General features: G+C 61.5%; 1 protein-coding gene across 1 annotated transcript in view; it reads right to left on the bottom strand.

Annotated features, from left to right (window-relative positions):
• Positions 1 to 5,462: 5,462 nt before the first annotated feature.
• ATG2A (autophagy related 2A) overlaps positions 5,463 to 12,533 on the bottom strand; it is a 21,474-nt gene continuing 14,403 nt past the window's right edge. Inside the window, exons 28-42 of the mRNA XM_039860479.1 lie at positions 12,504 to 12,533; positions 12,236 to 12,362; positions 11,936 to 12,150; positions 11,170 to 11,378; positions 10,781 to 10,916; positions 9,253 to 9,459; positions 8,879 to 8,980; positions 8,706 to 8,790; positions 8,488 to 8,617; positions 8,334 to 8,406; positions 8,042 to 8,124; positions 7,699 to 7,820; positions 7,397 to 7,551; positions 6,231 to 6,383; positions 5,463 to 6,149 (exon numbers count right to left, since the gene is read on the bottom strand). Of these exons, the coding sequence (XP_039716413.1) occupies positions 5,913 to 6,149; positions 6,231 to 6,383; positions 7,397 to 7,551; positions 7,699 to 7,820; positions 8,042 to 8,124; positions 8,334 to 8,406; positions 8,488 to 8,617; positions 8,706 to 8,790; positions 8,879 to 8,980; positions 9,253 to 9,459; positions 10,781 to 10,916; positions 11,170 to 11,378; positions 11,936 to 12,150; positions 12,236 to 12,362; positions 12,504 to 12,533 (2,064 nt within the window). The 3' untranslated portion in view covers positions 5,463 to 5,912. The remainder of the gene's footprint in view (positions 6,150 to 6,230; positions 6,384 to 7,396; positions 7,552 to 7,698; positions 7,821 to 8,041; positions 8,125 to 8,333; positions 8,407 to 8,487; positions 8,618 to 8,705; positions 8,791 to 8,878; positions 8,981 to 9,252; positions 9,460 to 10,780; positions 10,917 to 11,169; positions 11,379 to 11,935; positions 12,151 to 12,235; positions 12,363 to 12,503) is intronic.

The raw sequence follows: 12,533 nt of genomic DNA, 5'->3' as shown, positions 1-12,533 counted from the left end.
CCTCAACAACCTTATTGTATTTCACAGAAACCGAAAATGTCGCTCTCACTGGCCCCTCATGTGACTCGCTCTCCCACAATCCATCTCCAAATGCGCCCCATCATGTGTCATCTGGCTACTCTTCCATTTAAACTTCCTAGGGATTCTCTGTGGCATAAAGAACAAGTACGTATTCTGGAACGTGAGATGGAAAAGCCCCAGATATGGTCCATGCCACTCTCTCTCTCTCAGATGAGAGAGGAAATAGGGTACATGTCCCATAAATCAGTCGACACCCATCAGGCCTGAGGCAGACGCCATTCCAACATGTTTATATTCCTGTGGCAACATGTATGTCAAAAGACAATGTAGTAGGAGTTGTAAATCAGTTCTCGTCAGGTGAGGTCCAACATGCGTTTATTAAGCACCTACCCTGGGTCAGTCTCTGAGACTACGGGAAACAAAAAGTCCGTGGCTGCTGCTCCCAGGGGTTCACAGGTGATGGGGAATGGCCAGGTGTCAGTGATGGGGTGTGATAGGGGCTCTAAGTGAGGTTGCAGAGCATCATGGGAGTCAATGGGTGGGGGAGGGGTCTCGAGAGGGAGTGGGAGCAGGATCCAGTCTAGGCAAGAAGTACACAGGCCCGGGGCCCGCTGGGAAAAGGTCAGTGGAGATCAAAGAGCCAGTCAGAGGGAGACGAGTTGACCTCGCTCACGAGTTGTGACACAGCCTCTGAGAGCCATCAGAGGCTCTGTAGGGGAAGACGGAGGAGGAAACCCAGGCAGGCGGCTGCCCGCCGCCCCCTCCACCCCAAGCCGATACTCTGGGGCCTGACAACCCCAAGAGAGTCTGAGTTCAGGTCACCGCCATTCAGCCAGTATATCTTGAAGGCCTGCTATGCCGATTCGGGAGGATGAGTGACTCATGGACTTTACCCTCAAGGAGTTTAGGACCAGCATGAGGATAAGATAAGCACAGAGCCTGGCTTGTGCTGGCTATCTCTCTCTCTCTCTCTCTCTCTCTCTCTCTCTCTCTTTCTTTGGGAATGAGATAAGAGGCTGGTAGGAGAGGCCCGGAGCTGGTGCCGGTAGAGGTGGAGGAGCAGATTCTTCAGAGTCAGAGGAGGGGCATCTGGGCTGGTTCTCAGCAGAGGAGCTGGGGGCCCAGGAATTCAGAGCTGACTGGGCAGCGTGAGCACAACTGCATGTGGAAAGGGACAAGTGACAATGTCGTAGGGACTAGAGCAGCAGGCAGGAGGCTTGTCAGCTGCATAGAGTCCTCAGAGAGAGAAGGTCTGACTTACACTGTGACTTTAGCAAAATGCTCACTCTCTCGGAGCCTGTATCATCTCCCAAACCGGTCGGCAACAGTTACCTTGCAAGGTGGCCAGGATGATTCCAGGTGACTGATGTATGCCAGTGCCCAGCGCACAGAAAGGGCTCAAGAACCATTTCCTGTGATTAAGCGATTTGGACTTTATTCCTAGGTCAGTGTCTCCAACTTTTAAATTTTTATTTTTTTTAGCAGCAGAAACCTCTTTGTTCAAGTGGAAATTTCCCCAGAATTCCACGTCTAAAAGCCCAGAAGGAGTGAGGCTACTGTGGGACGATGGAGCAGGGGTGGAGCCACAGGCTCGTGCACTCGGCTGCCACCCCCACTACCACCAACCAGAACTGGGCCGGGGGACCTGGGAGTCGGGAATGAGAATGACAAGAGAGAGGACCAAGGGGCGAGCAGAGGGCGAGGCGGCTCAGGTGCCTTGTGTTGGGCGGGGGGCCCCCAGCACAGACTGGGGCCAGACCCCTTGGCCACACTGGATGTTGGTGGTGCTTCCTCGGAGTGGAAGACAGAGGCTCAGGATCTGTTTGAACATTCATTGAGCACACACCTGGGCTTCGCTTGGGCTGGGGCTGAGCTCACAGGTGGCGGGGAGGATGGAAACCCTGGGTGACTGCAGCGCTGAGGGGAAGCATGGGGTTCTGGGGGTGCCCGGGCGGGCACTTAGGATCAAGTGGGCTTCCAGAAGCCTTCCTGGAGGTCGTAAATGCTTAGGTAGAGCTCGGAATGGTTAGTAAGTGTGAGCCTGGCAGAAAAGCTGGGGAGGGTGTTCCAGGCAGAGGGAACAGCATGGGCGAAAGACAGAGGCTTGTGGCAGCGCAGTCGGTACAGGTGGGACCTAAAGACAGGGAATAGAAAGGCGGGAATGAGATAGGTGGGCGTCGGGCCTTGAGTGATGCAGTGGGGTAGCCACTCTTCATTGCCCACGGGACACCCCCGCAATGCCGGCCCTCCCCAACAGGTCCTGGTGGCTGACATTGAGGCGAACATACCTGTGACCTATGGAATTGGCAGCCAGAGGGGAGACAAGAGCACTGGCTGTCAACTCATAGGTCAGAGCCCTGTGCACTCGGTCTCGGCAGCCTGCCCACGGCCCTCCACCCGTTGCCATCCTGGGCCTGGGAGCACAGCCGAGGAGGTCGCTGCTGGTCTGCTGGGCGGCAGCTGCCTCTGCTTCTCCGTGGGGACTGGCCCGCACCCCAGATAACAGCAGCCCCACTGGAATGAGTGGGCACTTCCACATGGAGTTGCTGTTACAGAGGGTGGGAGCCATTCGGAGGCCTGGGCCCTGCTCGCCTGGTCTCTCCCTTCGGGCGGAAGTCCAGGGAGTACCCCACACCCAGCCACCCGGGCCTCGGCCCGCGTCGCGTCGTGGGCTTTTTATTGAGACTCCTTATCATCCAGAGCCCACTCCTCCTGTGGGCGAAGTCCAGCCTCAACCCCGGAGGTGCTCATAAAGCCGGGAGTGGCTCATTTACAGCTCCGGGGCAGCCTTTGCCCCATCTGACACCTACACCCTTTGTCCTCAAGTTCCTGGTTTCCTCCTTTCTTTCCCAACCAGAGCCAGGCTCCAGTTACAGTTCTGGCTGCTGCGGCCTCCGTCCTCTGCCCTTTGCCCATCCTTCCTGCCGCAGCCACAGGGCAGAGGGACAGAGAGGGACCGCGAGGGACCGCAGGGCTTCCGTTGTCTCTGGGGACCTCCGAATGCCCAGAGCCTTAAGGATGGCCCCATAGAAGATGAGACAGAGAGAAGGGTGGGGCGGAGGGGAGACAGAGAAAGTGGGAGAGGGAGGCTGAGAGGCCGAAAGAGAAGCAGATGAGAGGGGCGGGTGGAAAACTAGAAAGCGACCGAGCAAACAGACACAGGGAAGGGCGAGGGGGAGGGAAACTGGGAGAACAGGGAACTTGAGAAGATGCTGATACACAGACCTGTGGGCGGAACGCTAGGAACAGGGCTGTAAGCAGCCGCCCATCTGGAAGAACACTTAGCACCTCGGTGAGCTGAAAGCTGGGTGACCTTGAGCATGTGGCTTAACCTCTCTGAGCTGTTGCTGCTTCCTCATATGGACATTAGGGTTTGCGCCGCCGCCATCTTACTGGCCTAGATTGGTGGGAAGCCACCCACCCTTCAACCTTTAGGTCCGCCCCTGCTGGGGAGTGAGGTGGGAGCTGCTGGCTGGGGTCCATGAGTTGGCCCAAGGCCCTCGGGAGCAGACCTTTCTCCTGCAAAGTGTGTCCTCATACCCCAGGACAGGCTCTGGCCCAAGAAGCTTCAGTGACAGGTTCCAGTGCCAGTCCTGCCAAAGGGACATTTCAGAAAGAGGAGCTTTTAGAGTGGACTTGGGCCATGCCCTCCCCTTTCTCGGCAGTGGATACCGGCCCAGAGAGGCAGAGTAGGCTGCCCAAGGTCACAGAGCAGGGCCTTGAGGTCTGCCCGCCTGGTAACCTCCCTGAAGTGATGTCCTCCCAGGGCACAGTCAAGGTGGGATGTGGGGGGACCCTGGGGAGTAGTCCTCGCCTGGGAGGACAGGCCCGTGAATGAAGACACCAGAGCTGGTGATGCCCCCTCCCCGCTCCCAAAGCCTAGCAGGTCCTCCCGAGGATGTCCAGGTGAGAATGAGTGCTTGTCCTGGCAGAGGCAGCAGTACAGGGGTGCCATCACCCATTAGGAGTCCTGCTCCCCCATCCCAAGGTGGAAACTGAGGCCCAGACAAGGAAGGGACTTGCTCGAGTCACCCAGTGGTTGCCTAGGTCCCTTCCTTTTTTCCTCAGAAAGGCCGGGGACCCTGCAGAGAGGTAGCTGGGTTCAGGAGTACCTGGAACAGAGGGGTGGCAGGGTCTGACCACCTGGGCAGGCTCTTACCTGGATTCCTGGCTGGCCCTTGGGCACAAGGAGGAAGTGAGGACGCCCTGCGCCCAGTGCCTTTTGAGCCGTTGGCCCAGCCCCTGGCGGCGGTTAATGATTATCCTGCCGTCAGTCAATATCGATCACAAGTGCGGTTCGAAGGGCAGGAAACCCTGGACTGTGCCCGGCCGGGCAGGGTGGGGCGGCTCCAGGAAGCATCAGGCTGAGTTCCTGACTGGCTTTCTCACTGGCATCAGACCCCGGCCTTCCAGAGCCTGTCGCCTTCCTGGCCCCTTTCCCCTCAGCTCGACCTGCTGCCCCGTGACCTCAGGAAGTAAGGACCCCAGGTCCACCGGGATAAAACTTCTGCCTTCAGTGTGCAGATCTCTTACTGAGGATGGGACACCAGGGACACAATGGGCTCACCACAGAGGGATCTGCAGATGGCCGAGCAAAGTGAGGGTTCTCTAAGTCTGTTCCTCAGTTTCTCCACGGGCCCAGCGGCCTTGGTGCAGTGCTCCTGGGGCGCGGGGCAGGGCGGGACACCACCTGAGCTGCCCTTCTTCCTTGTTCTTAGCAAAGTGCATGTGTGGAAAGGGTGGGACAATGGGCTCCTGATCCCATGTAAGTTTCTGTGCAAATGCCACTGTCAGGACCCCTTCTAGCCACAGCATTATGCCTAGCACTCCTCCCCCTCCAGTGCTCTGGATCTAGGACCCCAGGGCAGAGGCTCTATCACCTGCAAAGCCTTCTGCTAGGGATGGTGCAAGCACCTCCAGAGGGCCCAGCTTTCCGGGAAGGGCCTTGGACCTCCTGGTCCTTGTCAGTTGCGCAGGGATTATCAGGAGGGACCTGAGGCTCTGATACCAAGGGTGTAGCCTCAGGACATGCAGTCAGGGTCTGAGACTCGCCAGGGTACCCACGGCCCCACCCTCTGCTCTGGTCCAGCATCCTCACAGCCAAACCATCACACCTGGTCCCAGGTAAGGCTGGACCCTGGGCTCTTGCAGGAATAGAACCGAGAAACATCGTCTGGGAAAGTGCCCGGCAAGAGCCATTCCTCCTCCCCGCTCCACTTGGCTCCTGCCACATCAGAAGTGAGGCCAGGGTCGGGGCCCCCCAGGAGGGTGGTGAGCAAGAGCCCAGTGCGGCGGCAGGACAGCCAAGGGAAGGAGCGTAGGGATGGGTAGGTGACAGGCTTAGAGGCCAGGGCCCAGGACCCTGTCCTGCTGGGCGTGGTGGGTGTGGCGACCCCTGGTGGTGACTTGGGAGTCGCCAGGGCAGTCCAGGTACGCAGGAAGAGGAGGCTGGCGGTGGGCAGTTTATTCCACTTCATGCAGACACTGACCCACACGTTCGGGAGCTTAAAAATAATACACTGAACCACACGGCATCTGTCCCCCACCTCCTCCAGAGACACAGAAAGACACTTGGCTGAGTGGGGTCAGGGGTCTGAGGTTCCAAAAGCCTCCATCCTGGGGCAAGGCAGCAGTGTGGCCCAGGTGGTGGGGACAGTGTCCTTTCTCCCCAGAGAAAAAGTGCAGAGACAGGGCCAAGGCCCCAGGCAGGGCGGCCCCACTCCCACGGCGATTGGCAGCAGGCGCCGAGCAGGGTCATTCTCTGTCCTTCCCCTGAGGGCCTGGTCCGCCCAGCTGGGGGCCACAGCTCTGGGGGGTGAGGGAGCCGAGGTGGCCCTGGGCTGCTGGGCGCGGTGGGCAGGCGGCGCCCTGGAGTCCTAGGCACCTGGTGCTCAGTCCTGGGCCTCATCCGAACGCCACTTGAGCGTGTGGTCCTTGTGAGCCTCGGGGAGGATCTGGTTGCGCATGCCCCCGAGCAGGTTGGACGTGGCCTCTGTGGCCAGGATGAGGGGCTTCACCACCGTTGGGGGCAGCTGGCGGATCACGCCCCCCACAGCACCCGTCAGCCCCTTCTGCTCATGGCCCCGAGACGCCACATCGCAGATGGTCTGGGCCGTGTCCAGGATGCCCTGTGGAGGAGGGAGGTCAGCATGAGGGTCTGGTGGGGAGGCAGGTGTAGGGCGATAGGAAGCAGGGCCGGGCGTCATTACCTCTCGAACTGTGTCGTAGGCCTTGGCCACACCCTCCCGCAGGTCAGCAGGCTGCTGGCCTTTGCGCAACCTTCGCACAGAGCGCTTGTCCTGCAGGGAGCGGGAGATGGGTGCCGCCGGGGACAGGATGTCATACACCGTCTCAGCTGTGGCCTGGGGGAGCACGAGGAACAGCGCATGAGGAGAGCTGGCCCAGGCAGACACGACCGACCCCCAGCCCGGGGAGCCCCTGCCCCTGCCCCACAGCCACGCTTTCCTAGGGTCCTGCCAAGGCTTCCGCCAGCCAGATCAGGGGGCCTCAGGGGACTGCATGCCTCCTCAGGGCCTGCTTCCGACATCCTCTGGCCCCGAACCCCTCCTTCCTGACCACCACGTCCGTGTGCCCTGTGCCGTGGGTACCCCAAAGCAGCTTGCCTAAGCTGGGCGCATGGCCTCCCCCACACTGTGCCTTGCCTGGCCTCGTCAGCTCTTTGGGGCAGCCCTGCAGACTGGGGGTTTCCCTTCGCACACCCCCATGGCTCAATGAGTCTATCACTGAGTCTGACCTGCCTTCTCTCTGAGGCTGCTCTACCCTCGACCCTCACTCTCACCCAGCGGCATTCCCTCCCACCCAACCTCCTCACCTGGCGGTGCCTCACCCCAGCTTAACACCCTTGGGGGGCCCTCAGATGCCTGCTTAGCCCTCCTGCCTCCTCCCTAGAGACCTACACCTGCCTCCATGGGGCTGAGCTTGCAGGGCCCAGAAAGTACTGTGTTCCTCACGAGTCTGCATGCTCGCTCCACACCAGCTATGACCACCCACAAACACCCGCCCATCCCATCACCCCACTGCAGGACAACTCCCTGGGGGTCCGCCTGGGCCTGGCAGAGATCAGGGCCTGAATGAACCAGGGCCCATCTTAGCCTCAGTTTCCTCGTCTGTAAACAAAGACCCTCCCTCCTCTTCAAGACAGGGCCATGGGCGGAGACCCAGTAAAGCCTGGGGGCACTCACCCTTTGCAAGGGAGCCACTGTGCACCCCAGGGCAGCCACTTGGCCTTTCCTCTCAGTGACTTTCTTGATAAAATGTTCCGTACATTCAGACTTTGGGGACGGCATGGGGTGCCATGGCAGACCGGCCCTGTCCTGCCCTGCCCCTGACGGCTGGACGCCGGGCCCCCTCTTACCTGGATGGCCTGCACCAGCCGGTTGCTGAGTTCCAGGGCAGCAGAGGCCGTGGATGAGCCAAAGGATGCGGCTCCCCGCTGCAGCCCCCGCATGAGGCGCCCATCCTTCCTGTACTGCTCGATGGGCAGCCATAGCAGGTCCCGGAACCCTTGGACTGAGGGAACGGGATTGTGAGAGGTGCCCAAGGCTGCTCTGCCCCCACCACCCTGCTTTAGGACCTCTCCCACCTATTCCCAATGGTGGCTTCTAGGCTGCCCTAGAGAATGGGCAGTTTCAAGGGCCCCCAAAGTCAGACACTCACAGAGCTGGACAACTGAGTGCATGGGGCCCACGCCCCCCAACAGGCCAGGCAGCTGGTTCTTGCGGATGTCCTGCAGCCACTCATTGAGAGCATAGCCTAGCACCTTGTCCACACCCAGGAGCCTGGGATGAGGAAAAGAGGGGTGGGGTGGAGCCACACGCTGAGGCGTCATAGGGCCACGAGAACCTGAGGCACCCCAACACTCCCCACGGCCCCACCCAGCCCTGGGCAGAGGGATGCCTGCACCCATTTCACAGAGGGGTGATGTCTTGGCCAAGGCCTCGCAGCCAGCCAGGGACAGAGTGGAGGGAAGATCAGGGCCCGGAGCACACGACGGGCTCACCCGTGCCGGCAGCAGAGCCGCTTCAGCTTCAGCTCAGAGCAGTTGAGCTGGGCCAGGCCGATGAGGAGGCCGGCGAACGTGCCCTGGGGGAGGAGAGGGAATGTGGGTTTATATGATGGGGCACAGGAACCAGCTCAGCCCCTGGGAGCCACTGGAGGCCAACGCAGCTGCCGGTGGTGCCTAGAGACAAGCCCTGGCCTCCTGGCCCCCATAGACCAGGCCACACCTGAGCAGATCGGGGAGCCCATAGGCTCTGGTCCATGGGGCCAGCCCGTCTGAGGGCCCCACTTACCACTTGGTCCATGGTGACGTGCTTGCCGTGGTAATCTAGCCAGATGGGCACCTCAGACGTGAAGCGGAACTCCCTGGGGGCGAGGAGAGGGGGTCCCTTAGACCCTGACCTAGGCCCCGCAGCCTGGCCCAGGGCCCCGGGCCTGAGGCCCTACCTGAAGTAGATGGGCTGCTGCTCAGACGGGCCTTGTCCACCGCCTGCAGCCTCCTGGATGCCACTTGTCTCTACAGCCTCGGGCTGCCCTTCCTGGGGGCTGCTGGGCTGGACTTGGGCCTCAGGGTGAGCTGGGGATGGGGACAGACCCGAGATGGGCTCAGGGGTGGCTGGGAGGCAGGAGGCCAAGACCTTCCCCTCCCTGGCCCAGACTCTCACCCTCTGTGGAGGTCTCTGCTGGGACCATGGGGTTGATTCCGGCTGCCAGGCTGGTGAAGAAGTCCTTGAGGAAGAGCAGGGCATCCTGTGGGGGGAAGGTGCGGGGTACAGGTCGGCTTGGGGGCTCAGGCTGCTCGGCTCGCCTGAGGCCTGCCCTGGCCCAGTCCACTCACCTGGTCCACGTTGAGCCGTAGGGGCATCAGTGAGACTCGGAGACAGCACTCGGGCCCGCCCAGGTTGGTCGTGGGGGCCACGTGCAGAGCTTTGATGGTAAGCTAAAGGCAGAAGGCAAGCTCTGGGTACCTGCTGGGCTTAGAGCCCTGGGTCCCTGTCCCAGCCTCCCACCCTCAACCTCTTGTCTGGTCAGTCCTGAACCTACTCAGGCTGTTCCCTCAGCTAAACTGGCCCAAGCCCCTCCGTCCTCCCTGGCCCCTCGGCACCAGGCCACGGGCTCACCAACGACCCCGGGGTGTGTGTGCGTGTGAGTGTGTGCGTGGGATGTGACCTTGCCCCCCTGACCGGGTGGCCGGCGGCACCGCCCCCGTACCATGTTGGAGTGCGCGCGCCGCGGCATGCGCTCGCTGGTGTGCAGGTACAGGAACTTGTTGATCCGGGACGAGGCGAGCCGGTCGCGGATCTCAAGCTCCTGCACGATGAACACCTGGCGGGACAGCGGCTGCTCCTCCAGCTCCTCTCCTGGGGCCACGGGGCCTGGGGCTGGCTCCACTGGGTACACCTCATGCTGGAAGCTCACCTTTGGGGTGGACGGAGGCCTGAGTCAGGGAGGCGGGGCCCAGACAGGAAGGGCGGGGCTCGCTCCAGCCCCTTCCTCTTCCAGCCACCCTTCCCGGCAGCAACCCCATCTCAGAGCCGTGCCTGGCTGCCGCCTGGACACCTTTGCATGGCCGTCCCACAGGCAATTCAAATCTACATGGTCACACAGAGCTCTCGACCTCCTCCCCGGGATCCACCTGGCCGCGCTGCCACGGCCTTCCCGTCTGCCCAGTCACCCCAAGCGTGAACCCTCATTTGTCCCTCGCCCTCCCATCTCTCCATCCTCAGCGCTGTTGGTTTTGTTTCCTCAAAACGTCTCTGACATCCCTCTGCACCTCTGTTATCTCCACAGCTGCCACCTGGTCTTGGAGCTGCCGTCACCTCCCTCCTCCCTGGATGGCCCCCTTGCTTGTCCCCTCCGACCCTTCCCCATACACCCGGAGGGATCTTCCCTGGCTCCCCGTCCCTTCCGGTCTCAGAGGGGCACCCTTGCCGAGTTCTCAGCACAGCAGCCCGGTGAGCTGAGGACTGAGTCTGTGCCGGCTCACTCAGTACGTGCCACGCCACCTGCACCATTTCTCAGGTCAGCCCGGCCCGCTCTACCTCACGCACATCCCATTCGGCAGCCCCGCCTGTGTTCTTCCCACATCAGAATCTCTCCAGAATCTGACCACTGTCGCCCGCTCTGCTGCTGCCACCCCGCATGGTCACTGTCTCATGCTGACTGCATCTCATTCTAGTGAAAACCCAAACCATGCCTTGGTCTGCAGGGCCCTGTGCAGCCTGGTCCCAGTTGGAGCTCTGGCCACTTCTCCCGCTCCTCTTCCTGCTCAGCCTCAGTCTCGCTGGCCTCCTTGCTGCCCCTGGAACATGCCGGGGATGCTCCCAGCCTGCAGCCTTCTCACTACCTCCTCTGCCTGAAAACCTCCTCCCGGCTCACCTCCTCTTTGCGCACAGGGCATCTTTTCATGAGGACGTTCCTGTTCCTCCCAGCACATCCCGCCTTCCCTCTCTGTTCTAATTCCTTGGAGCATTTAGCACATTTGACACTCTGTATGTATCTTCCTTGCCTCCCTCCACGACCAGACAAGCGACAGGAAGGCAGGGCTTCGGTCTGCTTCGCTCGTCGCCACATCCAGCATCTAGAACAGTACCTGGTGTGCCGCCCGGCAGCCATTCCATAAACACGAGGGCCGCAGTAAGCTCCCATGCACTGAAGTGCTGGCCGAGCAGCAGGAACGGGAAGGCCTGCTGTGTCCCCCACCCCAGCTGGCCTTCTGCAACCCGTGTCCCCAGCTCACCTTGCTGAGCTGGATCTCCATAAGGACGTGGTGCTGCCTCCCGCTGCCTCCCTGTGTACGCCAGGAATTCTGGGGCCGGTTGGGGCCAGAGCAGCGGGAAGGGGACCCCCTGGGGCCCGTGAGGCCAACTCTTGCCCTGGGAAGAGGGTCAGGAGACAAGCTGACTCAGGGAAATCCCCTTCCCTCGCACCCTCCCCTCATAGCACGCCTCTCAGTCTGGGGCAGGAGATCTTCTCCTGGGAAGCGGATGGGGCAAGAGAGGAGGAACCGAGGACCAAGCTCAAGGTTACCAGCTGCCGAAGGTCAGGGCTAGACCCCAGCCCAGGCCCCATCTCCTGGGTGGGTGAGCCCCGTTGCCACAGCTGCCACCTGCACTCTCTCCTCCTCACCGGTGGCCTGGGTGGGGGCCAAAGTCTCGGCCCCCATAGAGGTGCCAGACAAGGGAGACCTCACGCAGCACCACACGAGTGCTGGGCACTGGGAAGTGGGCGGGTGCCCGCAGCAGGTCCGTGCTGCCCAGTGGCCGTGAGAAGTGTCCATCCTGCACAATGATGGGACCTGGATGCAGCTGCGTGACCACGGGCTCCCCATCGCGGGGCTGCAGGGAGAAGGTCAAGTGAACATGTGGCACAGACGCTGTCCCCAGTCCACACCCTGTTTTCCCGTCCTCACATCTCCCTGTTTTTGACATAAGATGACCCTCGTGGGTCACTGTCCCCACAGCCTACATCTGAGTGTTCTGTGCAGGAGGGTGCTGAGTGCCTCTTGCTCCTGTCAGCTCTGTCTCCCTGGGACATGACTCTTGCTTGCATGTCACATTCTCACTGGCACTTGGGGGCCAGGGGGCCAGCATCCTTGCAGCCAAATGGTTCTCCTCACCCCCCCACTCCCACTAACCACCTGCTCCTCTTCCTCCCTGCTCTGATGTCCCAGTCCCTCTGCCCAGGACACCATGCCGTCTCGCTTCCTCTGGAAACCCGCGTGCTCCTTCAAAGCCCAGAGTCAGGGCTGCCTCCCCAGAGAGACCCTCCCAGCCCCAGCTCCCGAGACAGAGACCACCTCCCACCTCTCTCACAGCAGGAACTCCAGAAGAGCCAGAAACTGAGCTACCCCCCTCACCACTTCCTGTCCCTGCCCAGCCTGCCCACCACATACTGGGATGCCGAGGCCAGGAGCGTCAAGGATGCAGAATTCGTCACTATCCAGAGTGTCTCCATCCCCCTCCTCTTCCTTTTCATCTTCCTTGGCCTCTGAGCAGGACCCCAAGCTGCCATCAGGGGCCCCAACAGGGGGCGAGGGAGGCTGGGTCCCACTCCGTTCACCTGGGAATAGGTAGACGGACACGGGCGAGGCCTGAGGGAGGGGGCCACCTGTGAGAGAGAGAGGCTGATTTAGTGGGGATTCGGGATGTGAGTGCTGATGGTGTCTGCTGGCCCCAAAGCCCCCCCACCTCACCTGAAGGCTGGGCCAGCTCCCGCAGGCTGCGCTCCGTGTCCAGGAGGGCGTCGGTCAGGTCCCGCTGGTTGATGAGGGCGGTCTCCACTGGGGGGCATGAGGGCATGGAGGCGGGGCTCTCGGAGAGCTGGGCCAGGCAGGGGAGGAGTGGTGAATGAGTGACAGGAGGGAGGGGCGGGCCCTAGGGCACCCCTGTGGCCAGGCCGCTGGGGGCCGTGGCAGGAGGGAGCTGGGCAGGGCTCTGGTAGCCTGCGCGGCCAGGCCTCACCTGTACCTTCTGGCCGGCGATCTCCGTGGG

Source organism: Pteropus medius, unplaced genomic scaffold, assembly GCF_902729225.1.
Source record: "Pteropus medius unplaced genomic scaffold, Ma_sr-lr_union100, whole genome shotgun sequence".
In the NCBI taxonomy this organism is placed as follows: domain Eukaryota; kingdom Metazoa; phylum Chordata; class Mammalia; order Chiroptera; family Pteropodidae; genus Pteropus; species Pteropus medius.
This window is presented reverse-complemented; position numbering and strand designations above follow the sequence as displayed.